Source organism: Furipterus horrens, unplaced genomic scaffold, assembly GCF_987537825.1.
Source record: "Furipterus horrens unplaced genomic scaffold, mFurHor1.1.pri manual_scaffold_17, whole genome shotgun sequence".
Classification (NCBI taxonomy): Eukaryota; Metazoa; Chordata; class Mammalia; order Chiroptera; family Furipteridae; genus Furipterus; species Furipterus horrens.
The window spans coordinates 93,353,236-93,378,809 of NW_028327187.1; the positions used below are offsets into that span (position 1 = coordinate 93,353,236).

A 25,574-nucleotide genomic window follows, 5' to 3' on the forward strand; every position below is an offset into this window, starting at 1 on the left:
CATGTAAGTTGCCAATCCTATTGGTGTACAGTTGTTCACAGTATTACTTTGCAATAATTTAAATTTCTGTTATGTTGGTGTTGATGTTCATCCCCTCTTTCATTCTTGATTTTGGTAATTTGTGTACTCCCACTATTTTCCTCGGCTGGTTAGCTTAGTGGCTTTCATCTGGGGGTGATTTTATCCCTGAGGGGATATTTGGTAATATCTAGAGATATTTTTTGATTGTCACACCTCGAGGGTAGCCCTGGCATTTAGTGGGTAAAAACCAGGGATCTTTCTAAACATTCCACAGTGCACAGGGCCGTACCCCCCAACAAAGAATTATCTAGCCAAAAATGCCAATATTGCTGAAATTGAGAAACCATGGCTAGTTAAAGGCTTTTCAATTTTGTTGATCTCAAAGATCCAACATTTTCCTTCATATATTGTAGCAAGTCTGGATTTTGATTGTTTTTACCACTGAGGGCTGCTATTGTGTTCCTTGTTTTGTTTGCTTGTTCGTTTGTTTAGTAACTTGGCTAGACCAATCTATGGAATCTGTTTCTTGCCCTGTGTGTGGCTGCTGATGTCACCCCTCAGTTATTTTAAATTCTTGTTTGTATTTTTAAACCCAACTTTCTATAGATCACCCTTATATATGCATAGTTTAGTGGACAGTTAATAGTTGTTTAGAGGTTGTGCTCAAACACTTCAAGCCAGTGAGACCTCAACCCTCTTTCAATTGCAAAATCTGTGTGTTGTTTCTAGAGTGCTTTCAAAATCTGGCAGATTTCAAGTCTCCTCCAGCTCTTACTTCCCACTAGGCCTCTTCATGTCTTATTTGTGCATGTGCTCAAGCTCATGGTCAGCTAGGGATGATTCAGTAACTTGGGCTCACTCCAGTCTTCACTCTCTGCACCACTCCCCACAAGAATGTTTGAGGCCCTGTTTGGCTGTATCGTTGATTAGATTTCCTGTTAAATTTCTGTGTGGTTTGTGGCCCTGTTGCTTTGTCTCAGTCAGGACCATAAACTCAGATTTGCTGAGTTGCTGGTCTTCACAAATTTCCTCACTAATTCCAGTAGCTTCTTGCTAAATCACACAGGACATTTCTTGTATTCAAGCATATTATTATAAGAAATACCTACTTTCATATCTTATTTAATATTTATAAAGATCACTATATTTTCTTCTCTGATAGCAATTGCCAAAAACTTCAAAGCAATGGTGCTTAATATGTAATTGTGGGAACCTGTTTTGTTCTTAATTTTAATGAAAATGACTATCATTTCAATGTTTAAAATGATATACACTATGACTTTTTTATATTTAATATGTTTAAAATCATGTTTTAATGGTTATATTAGTTTTAAATTTGTATTTTTATTAGGCATGACTACAATTTTGTCAATAGTTTTCAGTATCTAGTAAAATAGTTTTATATTTTCACCTTTAATATGTTCATATATTAATTATGTAATAGATATTATTATATAGATTAATTCTTCCATTCATACTTAGAATAAAACTTATTTATCCTTATTGCTTTATTAATTATAATTATTATTTTTTTATTGTCACCTGAGGTTATTTTTTCACTGCTTTTTAGAGAGAGAGGAAGGGACAGAAAGAAACCTTGATATGAGAGAGAAACATTGATTGGTTGCCTCTTATACATGTCCAGACCCAGGATTGTACACACCCAAACTGGGAATTGAGCCCACAACCTAAATATGTGCCCTGACCAGGAGTTGAACCCACAATCTTTCATTTGTGGGATGACACTCCAACCACCTGAACCATACTGGCCAGGATATTCTTATTGTTTTATTTTTGATTCACTCCTAAATTTTATTTAATATTATATTTAGTTTGTATACTCATAAATTAGTTTAACTTGTAGTATTCTTTTTAAAACTGCTTTAAGATTAAGCTTGAATATGAAGTTTATATACTTTAAAACTATGAATTTGAAGATCTTCAGAGTTTTATAAGATCAAAAACAATTTAGTAACATTGGAATTAACTTTTTTAAAGGTTGAATACAAGTAACTTTGAATCCATTTGATCTCATTATCCCACACCCCTTTTTGATGGTTGATTTTAAAATACTCCTTCTATTTTTATACTATTGTAAGTGACATTGAATTTTAGCTCTCTTAAGTTTCCTGGCTTGCTTTGGAAAAATTATATTAATGTCATTTAATATCTGTGCTATATCTTTCCTCCAAGGAATTCAAATGGCATTATAGCAATTATAGAACTCAATATTAGAATATTAGAAATAATCTAATTAAACCTCATTTTATAAATGAGTTTATTTATCATTAATTCTCTAATAATTTAGTCTCAATTAAGGAGGTAGGTTATTGAAGTCACTTGAGATGTAGAATCATTCATATAAAATACATAGTCAGATTAAATCTAGTAATATTTCATTTAGGAAATGTTGATATTTTTCACTTCACAGATTTAGATTAAGTAACATGCTTTTAGGTAGAAATTGAAATACCCAACAGGTGTTTTCTTAGGGATAAACTTTACAGAATAACGTAATTACCTTTTGCCTATTCTAAATCATTCCTTAGTTGTTTTTATATATTGGTTGTGAAGACTAATAGAAAGAGATCATCATATATCCTAACTTTACTCTCAACTCATCCTCATGTAAAAGTGGACAGGTTTGGAACAAGATCATGCCTTTTCCTCATGATCATCACTCTCTTATACATCCAACTTACCACATCTTTGTCTAAAGCCCCAGGGACAGACTTGCTTCTTAAGTTTACAGTATCCTCTAAGTCTTCTGTAAATGACCCACTCAAATCTAACTCAGATTGACTTTGGTCTGGAGAAAAAAAAAAAGGAAAGATAGGAATCAGCTTATTTTTTAGAAGGTTTCATTTTTCATTGCAAATCTTTCATTTTTATTCAAATTCTTTCTAGGTATAAAGGATAGACAGTGTTGTTGAAGCAACTATAAGACTCAATAATTTTATGCTATTTATGCTAACATACTTCCATTTTAATAGCTTTTTGAAATTCCCTTGGACTGAAGTACCAACACCAATGTGTTCATTTCTCCTTTGATCATAGGAGAGTAAATGCTCCTCTATAAAGTGCTAATTTTATAGTTTTGCTCATAGACTTTGAAAAACTTTCATATAATGGGCCCTTAAACTTAGAAAAAATGAAACACTGGCTGTTCTTGATTTTAATTTAGAGAATTCATAGCAAAGGGAGTGGCTATAAGTAAATTGGGAGGAAGTTCTATTTTTTAGGCACCAAAACATTCTTTCATCAGAGGAACATCTTGCTTTTGAAAATATAAGTTAAAAAACAATATGCTAGTCAGTAATGCTGTAGACAGTTTATCAAGACACAGTTTACTTCCACAGAATAGTTCTGTGTCAAAGCCCTGCTAAAATAGATATAGTTGCTTTTAAATGAGAAAGATTTAAGAGAGCAATCAAGTAAATTAGCTTGAAATGGTAAATGAAATAATGCAAAAGCACTTAACATAGTGCCTGACAAAAAGTATGTACTCAATAAACAGGTGTTCAGTAGAAGTAGTAGAAACGCATTCCAGAAAGTTGGCTTCCAGGCTAGTTTAAAATTTTTCATTTAATAGGTGAAGTGATTGACTAGTCCGAAACAAAATGCAACAATAACCCACTCATTTAGAAAACCTTCTATGAGCTACCTGGCTAGGAGAGAGTCCCCAATTCAGCACACAGAATCCATATTTAGGCTTTATGCAAATATCATCATTAGGTCACAAGTAACTTTTTCATGTTGAGGATTTTGTCATGATTTTAAGTCTACACATGGGACATAAACTTCATAATCATGACCAATTTCTCTGAAGAGTTGCCTTATTCATAGGTAATAAAATTGCAACATTATACTTGTTTCACAGGGTTATTGTATAATGAAGTGAAATGATATATTTGAATGTTGTAGTAGTAGGCAGCCGTCCATCTCGAGAGACGATGGTGTAGCTTCTTAAGAGTCTATCTGCACCGCCGAGAATGGCTGTGCAGTCCGACTCGGGAGTGACACGGTATCTGTCTCCTCCCGTGTTGAATCGACATCTTGCGATGACGCTGGAGTGTCCTCTCCAGTGAAGTTGAAGCTACAGAGCCTGGGCAGGGTGATATGGAGGGTCTGCTGTTGCCCATGCAGCAGACCCCCCCTCTCTTCGCAGCTGAAGGGTCCAAGGGAAAGACGGAGTCAATACAGCTTGGCTTCAGGTGCGCCGCAGGAGTTGCCGGTGTTGACTACAACGTCAAACCGCCTTAGGGACTCCGGCTCCGGATTTTCTGTCGGGGTTTACTCCCTTAGCCTTTCCCCTGAAGAGGTATGCCGCAAGGCAGCGGAGGTTTTTTGGAGTCAGAGTTTTCCTTCTCTGAAATGTACCATGCAAATAAAGGGGTTATTATTAGTACCTTAATACTGCTTGCAAAAAATTCATTATTTAAACCATGAAATGATTAATCTGTCTAGATATGGGGCATTGCTGATCACCAAATCAAGAATGGTTAACATTGGAATTTATGTTAGAAATTTGATTTTAAGTTAAGCATCCATGTTAAAAATTGTAAGACAATCATTAAAAGATAAGTGCATATTCTAAACGAGGAGAAAGGGAAAAAATAAAATGGGCTGGGAAGACATCTATCTAGAAGAAAGCAATAAAGAATAAAATCTAGAACTAAAATGAGGTGAATGGAAGATACAAAGTATTAAATCCAAGCCTATAGGCAATAAAAATTAGTGCAAATTGACAAAACTCAGGTAAATGTTATGGTATGTAAACTACATGTCAATAAAGCTGTTAATTTTAAAAAGTTCATTTCCTTGAACTCTGGGAAAATGTCCTTTGCTTTCACATTAAATGAGCCAATTGTATTTCCTACAGTCTTATACTGACAGTTGGTATAGCTTTGAAACTTGGCAGGGACACCTGGCAAATGTACATTTAAAACTAGATTTTGCATAAATGTAAGAGGCTCAGTACATCACCTGGGATCAACTTTAAGTAGTTCTGATGGAGTAAGCTTACCACCATGGGTCAAAATTTTCTTCTAAGGCATGAAACACCCCTTTAATGCCACACAAGGGAATCAGTTCCACCTGATTTAGTCATTTTTATACAACAGAGTAGTCATGTTGTAAATACTCACCTGAGGAGAGGGAGGCCCCGGACACTGCTATGGAAGGTGTACCAGAAGTGTTTCTGCGATGATTCTTTGTGAGGTCCTCAGAGGGGCCTTCAATGGTAGCCAAATCCAAAGGATTTTCAAAACCATACTCCTTCCCACCAAGTAAAAATTAAAAACCATTACACTGACAGTAATTTACTTTAAAATCTTTCCAGAGAAATATACTTCAGTATTACCACATTTATGTGTATACTTTTTAATGAGGACTTAGTTGATATTTGGAGGACCCTCATAAGGAGTCCATATAAGTCTAAAACTTACTATCAATAATTACTGCCTAAAATCTATACCAAGAGATTTGTTAATTAGCATAAAAACATTGAAAATAATTTTTCATTCATAAAATTAGTACACATTCTATTATATGGTAAGCAAGAAAGATGATACAGGTACTTTCAACTTACATGAACTATGTATAAGAATCTGACAAGCTTCATATCTTCAGAGTGGTACCCTCAGAGTAGGCTTAGAACTCTGGTCCTGTTTTTTCCTACTCTCAGTGCCCTCTCTCCTCAACAACTCCTTACCTCCTCCACCCCCATTTAGCAGAAGACCATGCCACCTTTTCCATTTAACAGGCTGAATAATCAGAACATGTTTGGTTACATTGTTATTGGAGTGAAACTGTCATGCAAGGTGCTTATCAAAGTTCATAGAAGGATAAAAAATGGGGATGTTTCCAGTTTACAGGAAGAGGTAATTTTGGGTGCCTGCTTATTAATAAATTCTTGTGTATGTGCCAGAATTCAGTTTAAGACTTGCTGTCATTGTAACGTATAATAAATGAAAACTATCCCAAATTTGCCTGGGCCCAAAAGGGCTTGACTGTTGCATCACTCCATCTTTGCCTGAGCATCAAACAACTAATTTTGAACATTTTAGGAACTAGGCCAAGTTTAAATGTCCATGAAAATGATACCACAGTGAGATAATGATCAAACCTAACTTTTCCATTTCCTTTTCATAAACAATCAAAAAATGTCTTTCAAAGTCCTACAGGAAGGAATTCCCTCTTTGTTGCCATATATTTAGCCCATAGCCTAGACACTGAGGGAAACTTTGATAAACTCACTCCAAAGAGATGTGGCTTTCATTTGCTTAGTATCCTAATCAATGCAACTGCAATATAGACTGTTTTTGGTCTTTATTATTTTTGAATACATACTCCCTGTAGCAGGAAGAATATAGTTCCCAAATAATTGCCATAGACCACCAAGGTTTATCAAAGACTCTGACAGAGATCAAAGATAAATTAGTTAAGGTCACTTTTCAACACCTTCAAAACGTTCATACAGAGTCCTACAATGAAGCAAGGCCAACTTCCTTAGTGGCAATTATGTTGACAGGAAATTTTTCAATTGGCACTCTGGGATTATTATTGCTGTTGAACACTAATTGGCCAATCAATATTGTACAGTCATTAACATACAATACATACTCTGAAGATTCAGAATGTGAAACTTAAAATTAACAGTTACATTTCAGCAAAGGACAGGTTAGAGACTTTCATGTGCTAAGAGTTTTCCATTTTAAAAACTTATTTCTCACATGATAAATCAGAAAAGAACATTGAAACGAAGAGATACTGAGAAACGGGAGAAACCAGTAAGTTTTTACCTTGATCATCATCTCACTCTTTATACTTCTATCTTTTATCATGAAAGAGCAAATATGCTTCTTAAAGTACTGTTTTGTCTTATGTTTATTCAACATAAGATATTTCTCTGTCTCTCATAGGAAAGACTAGCTAGATCAACACATGCAACTTCCTAAATATATACATATACATATACCCAACTCAGTTTCAGGGAATTTCTGTTGGGGAAATCTACGTGTTGTTTAATAAAGAAGTAATCATGTAGATGCTGTTAGTTTTGAGGGTATTAGCACATGATAAGGGTGACTTATTTCCCTCAAAAAAATGGTGCTTAAGAAGATAATCCTTGTTTTGAGAACAAACTTGACTAACTTACTGGCTATTGAACCGATATTCTATTGCTACCCACTGATACAGCTGTTCAGCTGTTTAAACTTTTTAAAGATTTCTGTATTAGTTGTAAACAGGACTATTCCCAGTCTACTCTCCTACCCTGTGTTCCCCTTCCCCCACTACCCTAATTTTCCCCAGACTTGTGGCAGTGTTCTGCTCTGATTTCTCAGTCTCTCTGCCATACTAGTTGCTAAATATTTTGAGTATCATTCCTTGTTAGGTGGCCATAGAAATGAGTGTTATCATCAACTACCCATGCACTTCTCTGGCTATTGAACAATACTATTTGCTGACCTTATTATAAATATTTAAGATATTTCAAATATGCCTTTTATCAGCAAGTACAGTTTAGACTACAAGTGTTTAAATGTATCGGTTATTATTATTCAATCTGCCTGCATGCCTTTCGGCCCTTCCTTAAAAAAATCTACAGAACTTGATTGCTCACAACCTCCACTTCTATCTTTCTGTTCTGAAGCCCAGTTTCTGCCATCGTATCCTGGCTTCTACTCTTGTTCCCCTACAGCTGCTTCTTAACACAGCCCCCAGATCTTGAATAAACAGAATCCAGATAATTTTACTCCTCTGCTCAAACCCTCCAACTACCCTCGTCTTATCCAGAGTAAATGCCAAAGTGCATAATGTGATCTACAAGTCCCTGTCTGGCCCTCTTACCCCTGAACTCAATTCCTAGTACTCCTGCCTTTGTTGCCTAACAACAACCACACAGGCTGCTTTGCTCTTCCTTGAACATACCAGGCATGCTCACACCTCATATATTTGCACCTGCTGTTCACCCAGGGGCATTAAAGATATTTTAGACACTGGTTAAGTAAAGACAAAAATTTTTCAAGGAAACTGACCATAGTTAATTGGAACATCCATCCAGTAATGTACCTACTGAATATCAGTGCTGTTCCCTCCTGGGAGAATTATTTGCCCCAGACTCCTGCATGGCTAATTTCTTCACTTCCTTCATGTCTTTTAGTGACCAGGCCTGGCATATAGCAGGCCCTCATTAAATATTGATTGACTCAGAAAACTATACTTTGTATATAAATGGTTTCCTGCTTAGTCAAAAAATCTGGTAGATGTTCATTCATTCAAAAGAACAGTTTCCAAATTATATATATTATATACACACATAAGTTATGCAATTTAAGCTTTCATTATGCATCAACTGCTTATTTTGACAGATGTATATGGAAAAAACTGGAAAAGGATTTAAAGGTTCTACTTTTTCTGATTTAAATCAGTTTGGAAAATTTTTAGTGCAGTCAGCTCTTGAGAAGTAATATGGAGAATCAAAATCAAAGTCTTCTAAAATTTATTTATATTTTATTTAAACCATATATCCATTTAAACCCCATCATAGAAATTCAACATATAAATCTATTCCTTCCCTTTCCTTCTTGATGTAGGCTTCCTGCCAGGAGCCAAGGATGCAAGAGGTTCAGTCCTGATAAAGAAGCTTCTGTCATTGATCATTGTAAACAACATGCACTGATATACAGAGATATGAAACCCAGTCATGCCATGGTGGTGAAGTCAAGTCTCAGAACCCTGATGTCCTTTCACATTTGTGTACTTACTCTACTGCTGACTGACGTCATGCTGCGTGTGCTTGGAGCTGGTGACCTCTGAGTGACTGGGGTAATACCACTGCTCTGGCTGCTCTTTGGGGTCCCAGGACCAACTTCCTGGTCATTAAGATCTGATGAACCAGTGCTTCCTCTAAATGAGAAAGAATATTCTGAATTAACATGGAAACAGAATAGCAACCAAAGATAAAGTCAGAGAAAAATTTACAAAAAATAATCATAACATATGAACCACATGAAATACACCAGAGCCACACTGGAACTGGTCATCAACTATCATGGCACTCCTCTCTTCAAAGACCTTCAGGGGCTCACTAGGTTCAACCACATTTATCTGACTCCAGGGTCTTTGTCATTGAGCTTCACCCTACCTTTCCAACTATATTTCCCACTCTTCACCAGCATTCTCCCAACCAGTCTAGGTTCCTTATTATCATGTCAACTCACCATGCTTATCGTTGTGCTTCCACCTCTAAGGCTTTTGCTCATGTTCTCCCCACTGGAAATGCTCTATTTGTCACTCTCTGTTCATACAAATCTTCTCCATCCTTCAAGGCTCATGTGAAGTCCAGCCTCCCCCCACCAGACCTTTCCTGTCAATCACAGGCCTTGTCAATCTCTGCTCTACTCAATTCTTATTGATTTACAGACTTTGTCAGGCTATGTAGCACTTGACTACTCCCTAATTGATTCTCATATGTGGGCCTGGGTTCCCCTTTCAACTGTAAACTCCTTTGGGACAGAGTTTGTGATATATTTACCATAATATTTCCAGCACCTTCATAACGCCTTGGTGCAAAGGAGATACTCAGTACATATTTAATCAAAGACTAGTAATTATATAGTATTTCTGTGTTTAGTGACTGACTCCTGGTACACATTTAATAAATGTGGTATGAAAATAATGACATTTGGTAAATAGGCTTGACTCAATTTCATGTTTGCTAAAACTGATTCAATTCCATTCAATAATGATGAATGAAAAAATAGTTCCTGCCCTTAAGGGGATCACATATTTTCTCATTAAATGGAGATTCATAGGTTTATGTAAATTTTGGCAAATTAGAGTTAAAGAAAGTGTTTGTTCTTATTTTATTCTTTGCCCTCAGTAAGCAGAAAATATGCTGTGGTAAAATATAAGCCCTTATGTACTTCACTCTTTCAGTTACTATTTTAATAAGTTATAAGTGCACCTATAATAATAAATACCTTATTCTAAAAGTACAGCAGTGATAGTGATTAGGTCTTACCGTTGAACCAATAAGAAAAGAGACTTGCAGGAATAAAGGAAGTGTGTCTTTTAAAAAGAATGCCTGACTGTGTACATGGCATTACTAGAAGATAAATCTGTCAGAAAAGAGAATTAGCAGTGACCATCAGAGCTGTCAACCACAGCTCATAAGTTTTTTCAATGCTGTGCACCAGAGAAGCCACCAAAATCAAATATGCCCTGATACTAACAGCCACTGCCACCCTCAATAATTATGGAAATAGCAACTGCATCTTCTAGATGTTAAACATTTTCCATTCACCAAATCCCTGTTTTAAAAAAGGCATTAACATTCCTATTTTGAAGATAAAGAAACTAAGTCTTGGAGAGGCTAAACAATTATTTCATATATGCATGCATGAGTGTACATATACACACTTACACACACACACCACACCACACCACCACCACCACACTGTCATACAGTTAGTACACAACCAAGTCACGATAAAAACTGAGAATTTTCTTCCTACCCAAAGCCTGTGCTTATTCTATTGCAGTTTGTCAGTCATATTGCTTATTCATCATTTCACCAAGATTAACTTGTTACAACCAAGTAGGTTCTACACTGATAGAGTGAGCTATGAAGAAGAAGATAATCAAAAGATCAGAAACCTGGGGGCTGGTTTCTTGAAATTTGATTAAAAGAACTATGAAAATTCTCTGGTGGCATTTCTTTCATATGACATAGAAAGAGTCTCTGGCTTTGTCTTTCTAGAGATGAAACTCTGAATAAATTATAGCACTATGGAGTCTGCTCAGGAAGGGGTCTAACACTGTGCCTTTTGATTCTGACAACAGGAGAATAAAATTTTGTGATTAAATAGATTGAACAAATTATAAGTTCCTTGGTAATTTTTCTGAGCCCTACCACCTCAGGTACTATATTTCTATATTTGACAATAGTCAACCATGTTCACACCTTTCCAAGGGATTCTGCTTATCTCAGGAGTCCCATTTAGAAGGAACTTAGAGGTCTACCTAGTAATGTTGTGTTGTGATTATACGTTCTCTACTCTCAGAACAATACTACCTCAAAAATGTCTCTTCTTACTGTTTTAGGTTAAATATCCTTCAAAAGAAAAGAAAGACTAGGAGTGAATCTTACAGAAATGAGCCGAGAAGTTATGATCCAAAGGGATGCAGGTAGGTATTTCTGCTTGTGTTTGTGCTTTTCTCCCTACCCCAAGTGGGTTTGAAAGAGTCCCCATATGGATTAGTCTTACTAGAATCCAAAGACCTACTTATGTAGAAGCTCTGGAAGATGTTGACTAATTGTGATGATGACATTCAAAAGGCTGTCCTGTAATATGGAAAAATTCTTATGATCGTAAGTCAGCTACTGGAAAATATTGTTGCCAGAAGCATTATCTCAAAAATGACATCTACTTTCACATTTATCTCTGGCATTGCTCTGAGCTCCTCAAAATTATTTTCCTCTGAGTTGGCTGCTTCAGTTGATTAAACTAGAAAAGATTTAATGTAATGGGCCAGAGTATCATAAAATTGGGGTGGCAACTCTTTTAAATGTAATGTAAAATATGACATAAAATACATGAATCTTTGCAACTTAAATAGGAAAAGTTTCATCAAGTCTAAATTAGAGAAGTTTAAAGTTCAATGAAGAAAGAGCTGTTTATTTTTAATACTAACCCAAGGATATGAGAAATATCAATTAAACATGGATGTGAGAGAGAAACATTGGTTGGTTACCTCCTGCACATGCCCTGCCCAGGGATCAGACTCACAGTCTTTTGGTGTACTGGACAATGCTCCAACCAACTGAGCCACCCAGCCAGGGCAAGAAAGAGCTATTTTAGATTCAAATATTATGTTACTGATATTTAAATTGGAAATATTAGAAGTCAGTGCCAACAAAACTTCAAGTTAAAATTCTCGTAAGGAATAACTGGCAAGAAAGAGATACATTTATTTTGTTCTGGTAGGACCCAGACTGTGGGGATATGACACTGTCTGGGGAGCTTAGATATTCTGGGTTACTTGAAAGACATACTTCAAAGAGTAGGAAAGAGTTTCACTTACTTTAGCTTATAAAATATACTTTAAAAGCCTTTTGTTTTTATTTCTACTTTCATGCTGGCCCAAAACCTTGAAAATGGCTTCCTAGATATATCTATTTCTAGATAAAGGGTCCAAGGATAGAAGACAGAGAGTATAATTTAATGAGTTTCCTTCTAGTTTACATAACATTTTCCCAGGAGTTGTAGTCTGGAAAGAATTTTCCATGATTCCACCTCCCCAGAGTGGGCTGACAATGTTGAACCTGTGTCTGCATAGTTAAATGAGTGTTCCCTAATAAAGATCAGCAAAAGTCAGCATTAACCTGAGAGATGCTAACATTCACTGGGACAACGAGGCCAGTGTGTAGCATGGCAGAGACAACTTAATATTCTTCTTGTGGTTTATGAACTTTCCTAAATTTAATTATTTCAGATCTTAAATGAATATTTAGGAAAGACAAACAAGAAGGTTGTAGTTAGAAAGTGAGGCAAGCCTGTAAAATGGGAAAAATAAGTTAAAAATGAGAAAGAAAAGCAAAAAAAGTAGAACATAGCTCAACCTTCCATTCATTAGTGATCTAAAAATGCTATGTCATTGTCAACAATCTTATGGGAGATTGGTGACATTTACCCTTGGTTGCACATCAGAAACACAGGGAGTGATTTTTAAAATCCCCATGCTCAGGGTATACCCAATACTAATCGCATCAGACTCTCTGGGCATGGGATCTAGACATCAACGTGTTTTAAACACTCCCCCCACCCCATTCTAATATGCAGCCAAGGTTGAGAAACACTGGGCTAAACTCTGGATTAGTTTAAATTAATTGATCTCAGATATCTCACCATTTGCATTGCCCTCTCATCTTATACCATTATTTTCTTTATTAAGCACAGTGCTCACATCAAGAGAGCTGAGCTGTCCTCCTGATTCAGAAGGTGATAAATAGAAGACACTTCCTGTATTAGTGAGTGCATATGTTGCGCCAGGGGTCAGCAAACCATGCCCTATGGATTGAATTCAGCACACCACCTGTTTTTGTATAGTGCATGAGCTAAGACTGTTTTCTTTTTTTACAATTTTAAGTGGCTGGGTCAAAAGAAAAATAATATGTTGGGATATATGAAAATTATCTGAAATTCAAATTTCAATGCCCATAAATAAAGTTTTTATCTAACAAAAGCATACTCATTCATTTAAGTGTTGTTTATGGCTGCTTTCATGCTCTAATAGTAGAGTAACATAGTTGAGAAAGAGACTATATGGGTCACAAAGCCAAAAATGTTAACTGTCTATACCTTTAGAGAAAAAGTGCGTTGATCCCAGTGTATGTGCTCATGCACACAGGCAGACAAACACACAGGTATGGGTTTCTAAATTTTAAAAAACAAAACTCTTTTGAGAGATCAACGCATCCAAAAAGAATAAATTTCAGGTATTAGGTGCATGTGTATATATATATGTATATGTATACATGTATATGTGTGTGTTGTACTGAGGGACAGGTGAATCATCATAGGAGCTCTTGCATGCAGAATTAGGGAAGTAGAGAAATGAGGAATAAGCAGTAATTCATCAAGTAGCTTCTCCAGATGCAGTTTCCCCTGAAGGTCACTGGATTTCTTTGCCATAATTACACATATTTTTCTTCCTTTTCTTTTTTGGAAAAAGGACAAATATATTACAGTGTGGTGGGTGCTCAATGAAATTTTGTTCAATGAGTCTTAGTGTTACTTATATGAAGAACCTCTAGAATTTGATCTATTAAAATAACAGAGGACTTGTTTGATTTATTAAAATGAAGGCGGATTTGTTTGGTGGTTTAAACATGTTTAGGGTTTCCTTAAAGGATCTGTTTACTTTTAAAAGACTCTCTACCATGGGAGATATAATCACTGTGAGAGAAGGACTCTGTATAAAGAAAAAGAAGTTAAAAACAGCTAAAACTCTCAGTCTGATAATATTTTTTGTCTTTTACTACCATAAAAAAATCCTGATCCCATGTCTTGTTTAAATGATGACTGGAAACCAGTTGCAGGAGAGGCCAGCAGTCATGAAAGACCTTGCATGTGCTTAGAAGTCAGGAACAACAACAACAACAAAAAGCCAATTGGCTCCACCTATGGACACCAAAGAAAGCAACTGTTTAGTAGAACTTAGCTTTCAGCAGTTAAATGGAACACACACTTACTCTGTATTCAGTAGGTCAGATTTGCTAAAATTCATTTTACCTGGGATGCTATGTTGCTTATAAGACAAAAATTATCAGGATATCCAAGGCCACCCACATCCTGATCCAACTTAGTTCTCCATCTCATCTTCGGTATACCACACTTCAAATTTATACTCTAAAAACTCTGAACTGTGTATTTCCCAGCACAAGATTGTGCCATGCCTCTTTTCCTTCGCACTTTCTATTGCCTCTGTCTAGAATGTTTTTTCTTCACCTGGCCAAATCCTCATTCCTTAAAATTGCTTAGGGGTCATCTTTATGAAGCTTCCCTGAGTTTTCTGGAGGGATCAATGCCTGTTTTGGTTTTCCTAGAGAACATAGTATAATTTTTTTTTATCATGATGCCATATTGTCTTGAAATTATTTGTCTAGTTATCCCAATCTTCCCTGCCAAATTAGAAGTTCATGAAGAGGTAGAAAAATAGCATTGTCTAAGAACTTTCACATTTAACACTTGATGTATATAGTACTAGATCAATGATATAAGCAGAACTGTATATTTAATTTATTTGTGTAAATAAAATGCATAGGTGAGCAAGTCACATATTTCAACTACTCAATGACTTGAAGAAGAAAGGCTACTACTGTGACTCAGCTAACCTAGGAATGTAACTCATCACATAATACACCTTAGGCAACAGTGAATAAGATAAATTTATTTATTTATTAAAGTATATTTTATTGATTATGTTGCTACAGTAGTCCCAATTTTTTCCCCTTTGCTCCCCTCCACCCAGTAACCCCCTTCCCTCCAGCAATCCCACCACCCTTAGTTCATGTCCATGGGTCGTGCATATAAGTTCTTTGGCTTCACCCTTTCCTATATTATTCTTAACATCCCCCTGTCTATTTCATACCAACCAATTATGCTTAGTCCCTGCACCATTTCCCCATTTCTCCCCCTCCCTCCTCCCATCTGATAACCCTCCAAATGATCCCCATACCTATGATTCTGTTCCTATTCTGGTGTGCTTAGTTGGATTTTGTTTTTATTTTTTAGATTCAGTTGTTGATAGTTGCGAATTTGTCGTCATTTTAGTGTTCATAGTTTTGATTTTCTTTTTCTTAAGTAAGTCCCTTTGACATTTCATATAATAATGCTTTGGTGATGATGAACTCCTTTAGCTTTATCTTGTCTGGGAAGGACTTTACCTGCTCTTCCATTCTAATTGATAGCTTTGCTGGATAGCGTAGTCTTGGCTGCAGGTCCTTGCTTTTCATTATTTTGAATACTTCTTGCCAGTCCCTTCTTGCCTGCAAGGTTTCTTTTGAGAAATCAGCTGATATTCTTATAGGCACCCCTTTGTAGGTAACTCTCTTCTTTTCTCTTGCTGATTTTAAGATTCTCTCTTTATCTTGAACCTTTGGTATTTTAATTATGATGTGTCTTGGTGTGATCCTCTTTGGGTCTAGCTTGTTTGGGACTCTCTGTGCTTCCTGGACTTGTATGTCTATTTCCTTTGCCAAATTTGGGAAATTTTCTTTCATTATTTCTTCAGGAATGCTTTCAATCTTTTTCTCTTCCTCTTCTCTTTCTGGCACCCTTATGATTTGGATGTTGGCACATTTAAAATTGTTCCAGAGGTTCCTAAGCCTCTCCTCCTTTTTTTCAATTCTTGTTTGCTCATTTTTTACTGGTTGAATGTTTTTTTCTTTCTTATATTCCAAAACATTGATTTGAACCCCAGTTTCCTTCCCTTCACCATTGGCTTTGTGTGGATTTTCCTTCGTTTCATTTAGCATAGCCTTCACTTCTTTCCTTATGCATTTGCCATACTTAAGCATATCTGTCAAGCTTGTGAGCATCTCTGTCACCAGTGTTTTGAACTTTACATCTGTTATGTTGGCTATCTCCTCATCGTTTAGTTCTCCCACTGGAACCTTGATCTGTTCCCTCTTTTTGGCCGTACTTCTTTGTCTCCTCATCTTGACAGGCCCCTGTGTTTGGTTGCCTCTGTGTCATAGGTAGAGCTCTCACACCTGTTACTTTGTAAGGGGCAGAGTCTTAGGTATTCATCAGTGCAGGCGACCTGTTTCACCACATTGTGGTGCTGTATGTGAGGGAGGGGTCTGAGAGGGAACAATGCCACTTGCTCAGCCCTTGGCCCTTTTCCAGGCACTACTCCCACTTCCATATGGGATGAGCACCTCTCTAGATGTTGCCCTGGCCATCGTTCTCATAGTGGGTGGGTCTGCGGACATTCTAGGACCATGGGGGCCCTTTAAATAAGTGGACTCTATTGAGAGACTGGAAGTTTCTTCCTCCACCCCAGTCCTCACTGGTTTGCACAGTCAGAAGTAATGAGGCTTTATTCTCCCTGGCACTGGAACCATGAGCTGTGCAGTCTGGTCTGGTGCTGGGGGCACTTCCCAGGTGTTTCTCCCTACTTTTTAAAATGTGTGACTGTGCTTTCTGCCAGCTTGCTGCTGCTGCCACCAAACTTCATCCTCTCTGCCCCAGCTCTGCCCCTCCTACCTGTCTGGATGAGTAATTTCTTCTTTATATCTTTGTTTGTTGGACTTCCATGCAACTTGATTTTCTGGAACTTCTGGTTGTCTCTAGTTTTGAGGTAGTTGTATTCCTCCTTAGTTGTGGAGGGAGATGCAGTGTGTCTGTCTAGGCCTCCATGTTGGCCCAGAAATCCAAGAAATGTATTATATTAGAGGAGGGAAATGTATCCAATTTAGTTCATAGAAATATAACATGTCAATGCAATGAATCTTTGGGGAAAAATTGGAGAAACAAACAAGATAGTGAGGAGGAGGCTTCAGGCTCACAATCATTTGACCACAAGAATGAGGCAAGTTAAGAACTCAGTTGTAGTTCAACCTAAGTATATCATCAAGAGTATGGTTTAACTACTGAGTCTCCAAACTTTCAGACATTATTGACATTATAATAAGGAAAGTCACATGTATATAAAGTAAACATAAATCAGGGGCTAAGAAACTGGTGGTTTGACAAATTGTACCTTTGGAGGAGCTCTGGGAGAAATTTGGGTAGTATGTTGTAGCTGACATCAGTGTCCCTGCCCACTTACCCTCAGTACTCATCTCTACCTACATAATACTGTTTACTGGGAACACTTGCAACTCCATGCCTGAGGACTTGTTCAGATCACAAGAGCATGAGGCTCCTGTGCACAGATCAATACAGAAGAGGCACTGGTTTATAAATATGCCAGATTCCTGCTCTCTTGACTGGATAACTCTGAGCTGTGTTCTACGCTGTTTCCTAGTTATCCACTGAGGTTGAGCTCTAATTGTGCACAGTGAAAACTGGCTTAATGACACATTCTTTTTGGCTTCCATCCCTTTACAGGCTCACTTCTCTACTCCCTTATCTGTGTTTTCCAAGACCAGATCCTAAGTAAATGACTTGCTCTTGAATCCTTATTTCAGAGTTTTCTTCTAGGGGATTTCAAATTAACGTAGGTGTATATGGTGGGCAAAGGGTGAATTTACAAAGCAATGTTTTTGAGTTATAAATAAAAGTTTTTAGCTGAAGAATTATTTGGCAACTCCAGACCTCATGTAATCCCACTGATATGGTCACAGTAAATGAAATACTTTTATGAATCCACATTTTCTCAGCTGTTCTATCCCATGTTCACCAATTCATGGAAATACTGTGATCATATCCTTTACTTGATTGACATCTTAACTGCAAAGATGTCAATGAAAATTACATTCAAGACAGAAAAATAATTTTACCTTTAATAAAAAAAGGATAGATCATATGTTGTTGGTAGAGGTGGTTTCATAAACTCATTTTGCCAAAATAATATGAGGAAAGAATGATTTTCTTATAGAATACTAAACAAGCTTTGTTTATGAGAGAGAGACAGACAGACGGACAATGTGCCAGTGCTAGTACAAGGTGTGTGGGACAGTGAATGTGGGTGCCAGTGAAAAAATGAGCACATGTGCATGCACACATAAGAGTGTGTGCCAGAGTGAGCATGCATGCAAGTGTTTGTGCTGAAAATTCAGGGAGGACTAGCTTGAATAGTGTGGTCTCTGCTTTTGGATCAGAGCTAAACAAAACATCTTGTGAAGCTTTGCAGAGAGGATGACAAGTCAGTCTCAAACCTCCTGGAGAGCAGTGAAAAATATTTGGATGAAACTGTGTTGGTATATGTTTAGGTGGGGGAGGAAGAGGAAGGATGAAAAATCAGTTTGTTATGAGAATGTGGAGGTTCAATGGTAAAATGCTTACCATATCCTCCAATGTCATGATAGAAATGCTGCTGAAAAACACAGCATCATCCTTCATTTTTTACTGAACAGAGTTAATTTTAAATTCAGTTCCATTTTTCCTTTATGCTTTTCAGAGGACAGTGTTAACATCCTGCTCAGAGCCCCTTCAACCCTTTGGACAGCTCTTGCCTAGTTTCTGAGTACTTTTCTGCTAATAGTTTGCACCTGTGACTTTCAGCGATCTGCCCTTTAGCACTAGGTCTAGAGGCCTAGAAATTCCCTGGAGTGTACTGCCAAACCTCATAGTAGAGTTGTCAGATAAAATACAGAACTCCTAGTTAAATTTTAATTTCATATAAATGATAAATGTTAGTATAAAATATACTAATATTTATATAGTGTATGAATGAGCAAGGAACTCCATATTGCTCTCTCTCTCTCTCTCTCTCTATATATATATATATATATATATATATATATACATACACACACACACACGTGTGTGTGTGTGTGTGTGTGTGTGTGTGTGTAAAATGTCCCCCTTAAATGTTAGCCTGAAGTGTAAGCAAAGATGGCTTATCCATGGAGTCCCTGAGAGGCTGAGCAAAAATAGCAACATTAAGCTAGTTGCTTATCATCTCTAAATAATGTTGATTTGGGGGGGGACAACATGGGGCTACCCCAAGGGAAGTCACAGGTAACTATTTCAAGGACAAAGGCTACCAAGGTTTAAATTTTATCATAAAGGAAATATATCTCTATTTTTGAAAATTTGGAAAATAGTGAATATAGTGATGATCTTTCGATAATAGATAAATGATTTATTTTATGCTTTCATATGTTTTTCTGTGCAGTTTTACATAAAATGACACTAGTTTAAATAAATGCTTTAGGGGGAAAAAACAGGTATGGAAAGTCTCCACGAAAAAATAAAAAACACTCAAAAGAATGTTTTCTCTAGGGGATTTTCTGTTCTATATTTTAAAATAAATAACGGGGAGAATGCAATTCAGTTTGCAGAATCTAAGGAAGTTTAACTTCTTGGTTTTTCAGTTACTGCAGCTTCAAGCAAACTAAAGGAAGTTAACACTTGAAGAAGCAGAGAAACATGAAGGTAGACGTTTTCTCTCATTGCTGCCTTTGAAAATATGCTAATTGTGAAAGTAAGCCTTAACTTATACCCCAACAAGATAAAGAAAATCAAGCTTGATATGAAATGACTATGCTCTTGGCTATCTTTTCTATTTCTACTTGACAAGGTGATAGCTATGTACATAGAAGATTCTCATTTGACCCCACTGATAGCAAGTCAGAGGAGGTGAAACTAGAAAGAATTTCAATTTATGGAAAATCTCTGAGGCAGTTCAAGTGATGTTAGTAATTTTTAAAAAGCTACAAGGAATGTACATGACACTTCACACTTTCTTTTTCAGAAGGTTAAACATAAACAGATCAATAAATCAATGAAAAGAATTTATTTTCCTTGTACATCGCCATTTGAACTGCACCCCTGAGTCCCAAAACATAAAATCTCATCCCTGCAGTAAATATAGATTTTTTCAATAGCTGTAGTTCCAGAAGAAGTGTAAGTGCTTATCATTTCAACTAAAAAATGTTCTCCTGGCTTTTCACATTGTTTTAGGGGTTCTCCAAGAGGTAATACTATACAGGCAGGCATCTAGAAGCATTATCTAGATGGAAATACATCAATCTTTTTTTTTTTTCAATTACAGTTGTCCCATTTTTCCCCCATTTCTCTCCCCTACCCAGCCCACCCCTTCTCCCACAATCATATCCTTCCCCGTTGTCCATGTCCATGAGTCATTCATACACGTTCCTTGACTAGACCCTTCGAAATACATCAATCTTAACCTCAGGCTATATACCATTGTCCGATCTGCATGTGTCTTACCTGTCTGAGCTGGGGGCTGACTTTAAATGTCGAAAATTTTGGCTATCTAAATCCATGCTGTAGCTCCGCCCACTTTCAGTTTTTGATGTTATGATGATTTCTCCTCTAGTTGCTGATCTGAACTTACTAAGAAGAAATCTGAAAGTATATAAATAAATATATTTAATACATAAAAAATAAAGCATTTAAAACATAATTTCAAGAATACCATTTCTGTTTTTTTAACTATATTTTTAAATTTTATTTATTATTGTTTTTCTATTACAGTTGTTCCACTTTTTCCCCCATTGCTCCCCACCACCCCGCCGAACCCTTTTTCCACAATCAGTCCCCACCTCATTGTCCATGTCCATGGGACATTTATACTAGTTCCTTGACTAAACCCTTTCTCTTTCTCTCCTTTCCTCCCCCCACCCCTTTCCTGGTCACTGTCATTCTGTTCCACTTCCAGTCTATTCAACAGTAAAATGACTGGCCTTGGGGATGAGAGGTTGTGGAGAGTTCCCATGCTTCTACAGTATAGTAACAAGAGTGGCGGTGCACATCCTGGCTGATGTGGCTCAGTGGATTGAGCACCAGCCTGTGATCCAAAGGGTTGCTGGTTTGATTCCCAGTCAGGGCACATGCTTGAGTTGGAGGGCAGGTCCCCAGTTGGGGACGTGCGAGAGGGAACCACACATTGATGTTCCTCTCCCTCTCTTTCTCCCTCCCTTCCCCTCTCTCTAAAAATAAATATAATCTTTAAAAAAAGCAAAAAAAAAAAAAAAAGAGTAGTGGTGGAAGAGGTTATGACAGTCTCCCTAGGCCATAATGCCTGCTGATAGGTCAAGCCTGTCTCCATGCTAAGAAAAGAAACACTGACTCTGGGAACTCACCACTGTCACCTGAGAATCGAGAAGCACTACCTGTACTGAGTCTTTTTGCAGAAGTGCTGAGAATAAAGAGCTTGAATTCAGGGGAGCTGCTGAGGTGACAGTTTATTAGATTATAGCTTAATGAAAGCAGCAACTCTGATCTTGTTAGTTCATTCCAAGTTCCCTGAGCATAGAGTGATGCCTGACAAATACTAGACCCCAAATGATTGCTATAGAATGAGTGACTGAACCCATGTGGTGGGAACCATTTTTATATCTTCCATGCCATTTTTCCCTGTGGTAATGAAGTGTGAAAAATGGAGTGTCTCATGTAGCATGAAGTCTGATTACACTTCACTAAAGTATTTAGATCTTGAGCAAAAAATAGCTTTCAGAAACCAAGATTCAAGTCAAGATCCAGGCTACCGAATGCCCCAAACATGAGGGTTTTCAAATGTACTTTAATAAAAACCAAAGTTCTATTTTTTTTTGTGTGTGTGTGGTGGCACTGGGAGAGTCCAGTTTATTTACTCAACATTCTACAGTTTGCTAGAAGGGAAAATGTACTCAAAAGTACTAGGACAGTCTTAGCAGATTCTGCTAAGATATCTAAGATATCTTAGAATCTGCTAAGTTATCTTTGTTTCAAAGACCACTGGAAGAGTGTCTTGTCAAAGTGTCAGAACCTTTACTCTAACTAGAAAATTACATTTTTTTGTTAAGAATAGCACTTAATATACTGTCAACTTATGCTGTTCTGAGACCCAACTTCTACATGTTCCTACCTCTGAATTTCGACTTAATGTGGTTCTTCCACTTTGATCACTCTCCTCCCTTTTTGCTATCCTGAACCCCAACCATCTTTCAAAGTCCTGATAAAGTCCCACTTACAATTTGATGTCTTTCCTGATGGCCCCTATGCCATCCCGACATTGATTTCCTAAGTCACTTATTTAATATTTACTTAATTATTTACTGCCCATGACATCTCTTGTAATTAAGTAACATTTTGTCTTGTATTAGAAAGACTTTCAGGCAGTTCATAGTATCATCTTATATTTTCCTAAATTTCTTCTATACATAATAAATTTTCAGGTATGTACCTTTTCTCCTCAACCAGGTGTTCATAGTCCTTGAAGACGAGAACCATCAGATCCCAAGTTTGAGTTCCAGCAGGGCTCAGTCCAGCACTATGACTATTTTTAACAATTCAGGATGTATATAATTCATTGTGCTGGTGAGTTACTTATTTTCTCCAAGCTCTAAATCTGGCATTCTGTTGTAATTTATACTGTGATGCCTAAAGTGAGGTCTGCAAAGTACAGCTCCTAGAAGAACTGAGCTCTGAGTTACTTATTCAATCAAGTCTTTGATTGTTTTTTTATGAGCCAAAAAGAAAAGTAAAACATGGGCCCAGCACTAAGGGAGCTTACAATTAAGAGTGGGGAGAGGGGGAGGGGTATGTCAGAATGTAATGTAAGGAGTGATGACTAGGGACAAGGCATTGTGAGTGTCTTAAGGAATGACAAATGAGTACAACATGGTAAAAAGAATAATACATTGAATGTATGGTTACTGTAGGCTATCTTTTCCATTTATCTTTGCTAATTAATGAAGTCATGAGTATTTGAGTTAATGGACATTTAGGCTTCCTTCCTACTTGCAGGTCAAGATTCCTTTAAAAAAAAAAAAAACTTTTTGTAGAGCCAGATAAAATCTCAAACACTAGCAATCTCTCACACTGATTTCTGCTAGAGAATAATGCACTGATACCTGGAAAGGACCATAAAATTATTTGATGCATGTTAGAAGTCTCACTACTTCAGTCACAAAACTAACCCAACAGCTGCCTGTGAAATGAAGCAGCACTTTGCCTTTGGCATTTAGGGGGCCACTTCTCTCCCTTGATGGAACCCTCTTGCCTCCAGTTTCCTAGTGCCTCCTTGAAACTTACTTCCTGATGTGCCTATTTCTATTCTCAGTAGCCTCCCTGACACATATATTTGCTTTATGAATTGTTACAGATGTAGCCAAATTTGGCTTTTCTTCCCTTAAGGAAGCCTGAATTTTAAACAGGATATATAATGTTTTCAGCCCAATTAATAAGCCTTTGATTTGGATATTTCCTATATCACAACTCAGGATTCGAGGAGGAGTGTTGACATTCTACAACAAAGGCAGTCATCACCTCTTTATAGACAAGACTGGCCCTGACCTGAAAACCTCTACCTAGAAGCAGTGAAAACCACTTGGTACAAGACTGGATATGCTGAGTGAAAGAAAAGCTCTTACATGTTCAGGTCAGAGGGAGCCTTTGTTTACCTAAGACCAACAATAATTAAAACTGTATTTTCTCAGGATGATATGATAGGAGAGTGTTACCTTGGTTGAATCTCTGACCTTCTTTGGGTCACTCCAGCGACATCAGATTTCAAAAACTAAGGAGTCTTTATTTCAGAGGTGTCTAGAATAAAGATTTAAAATCTTACCCCTTTCTCCTGGGCCCATAATGGCTCGCCTTCTGCCCAACAGAAGGTGAAGTGTTTGACCTTCCTGAGTCTTGGCAGTTTTTCTCTTGGCTTTGTATTTCTTCAGCTCCTCATTAAAAATAATCAGAAAACAAATTTACATACAAAATTACCTCAAATGATAATTTTATATTTTTTATTCACTTTCCTACATTAGCACAGGACAAAGAAGTCTCTAATAACTGGCAATGATATTCATGTCCAAAAATTCTCAGTCATATAGTTATTTCTAATTCGTTGACCATTTCAGAGTTAAATGAGGAATAAGACCAGGACTCACCCATGGGAGGTATACTAAGATAAGCTTTTCAGGGATGATGACAATGGAGGAACAATACATCATCCCTCTATAGATATCTTCAGAGTAGAGGAGCCTAGGTTCATGAGAACTCCAAATCCTTAGAGATTGAATTTAGAATGGGATTCTAGAAATGATACCCTGGTTTCTAGTACATAAGTCATATGTAATGGGAGGGTGAGTACCTGTGAATACACCTCATAACTTGAGTGAAGGAAGTAGCCATAGCTAACTGCTTAATTCTAACTCTACTCCATTCTGTCTCTTTGTCATCAAACCTGATCTTACCCATCTGAGAAAGCCCTTCCTTGCTAGTTCAACACCCAGAAGTGGCACTGAAATCAGTTTCAAGCCTTCCCTTCCTGCCACACTTCAAAACCAGGGAATTAGTCTCCAGTATATGAAATACCATATACCCTAGAAAGAGGCCAGAAGATGCCTGCTCTATCTTTACTACACCACACATGAGAAACACACTCTCAAACGTAAGTTTCACTCAATACTTAACCAATTAAACTATAGTTTGAATGCACAGAGTAGCATTCTCAGGGTGGGCTGTTATTTTCATTTGGTGACAGTATAATTCTTCACTGAGTGAATCCATCCTGTGCCTTTCAGACTATAGAACATCTTTGGCACCTGCTGGCTAAATGTTGTTAATCTCCCCTCCTTCCAAGTCATTGAGATAACCAGAAGTGACCCCTTGCATTTCTCAATGGTCCTCTGGCTTAGGGAAGGGGGCAAAATATACAATATTATCTCTTGGTTGAGAACAACTGGATTAGAAAAAGTAACATTTTAAAATATCTGAAAAAACATTTTGTTGAAAAATCAAGGATTGCTTTCACAGTGTGAATCATTTAATTCATCTGTTTTGTGTTACTTCCTTAAATATTTAGTGAAATATTGGAAGTGCATTCAGTAAAAGAACTGTCTGGGGTGAAGATAAATGCTTCCTATAAAAGTCTCAGTGTATAAGACATATGGAAAATCACTGTGTATGTTTTCTACTGACTTCCTCTTCCTTTGTATGAATTGCAAATTTAGATTTCATGTTTTGAAATGACCTAAGGGATTCAGGAAATTCAAGTGTACTCATTTGCTACATAATATAGGGAAATTATTTAGCCAGCCAAAAATGAAGATTAAAACCATTTTGAAACCAAATAATTGCTTTAATTACCTGGATTTCTTCTTAAGATGGACTGTCGGACAACATCTGTGCCTAGAACATTGGCTTGTTTGAAACGTTTTGCCTTTTCTTCATAAAACCATTCACCGGTTACAATCCTTAGCTGCCTGCACAGGGCAAAAGGGGAGACTACTGAAATTCAATTAATTAGCCAAATAGATAACTCTAAAAAATTCTTAAGTGAAAAATAGCCAGTTATTTATAGAGTTCGCCTCAATCTCTGGAGTACTCTATGATGATTATTATGGCCAATATTAGATGAATACA

General features: G+C 37.0%; 1 protein-coding gene across 2 annotated transcripts in view; it reads right to left on the reverse strand.

Annotated features, from left to right (window-relative positions):
- SYTL5 (synaptotagmin like 5) overlaps nt 1–25,574 on the reverse strand; it is a 114,072-nt gene that overhangs the window by 39,448 nt on the left and 49,050 nt on the right. For both annotated transcript variants that reach the window (XM_090263929.1, XM_090263928.1), the window contains exons 3-8: nt 25,299–25,414; nt 23,779–23,887; nt 20,436–20,573; nt 8,790–8,931; nt 5,169–5,298; nt 2,724–2,830 (exon numbers count right to left, since the gene is read on the reverse strand). In XM_090263929.1, the coding sequence (XP_090120055.1) occupies nt 2,724–2,830; nt 5,169–5,298; nt 8,790–8,931; nt 20,436–20,573; nt 23,779–23,887; nt 25,299–25,414 (742 nt within the window). The remainder of the gene's footprint in view (nt 1–2,723; nt 2,831–5,168; nt 5,299–8,789; nt 8,932–20,435; nt 20,574–23,778; nt 23,888–25,298; nt 25,415–25,574) is intronic.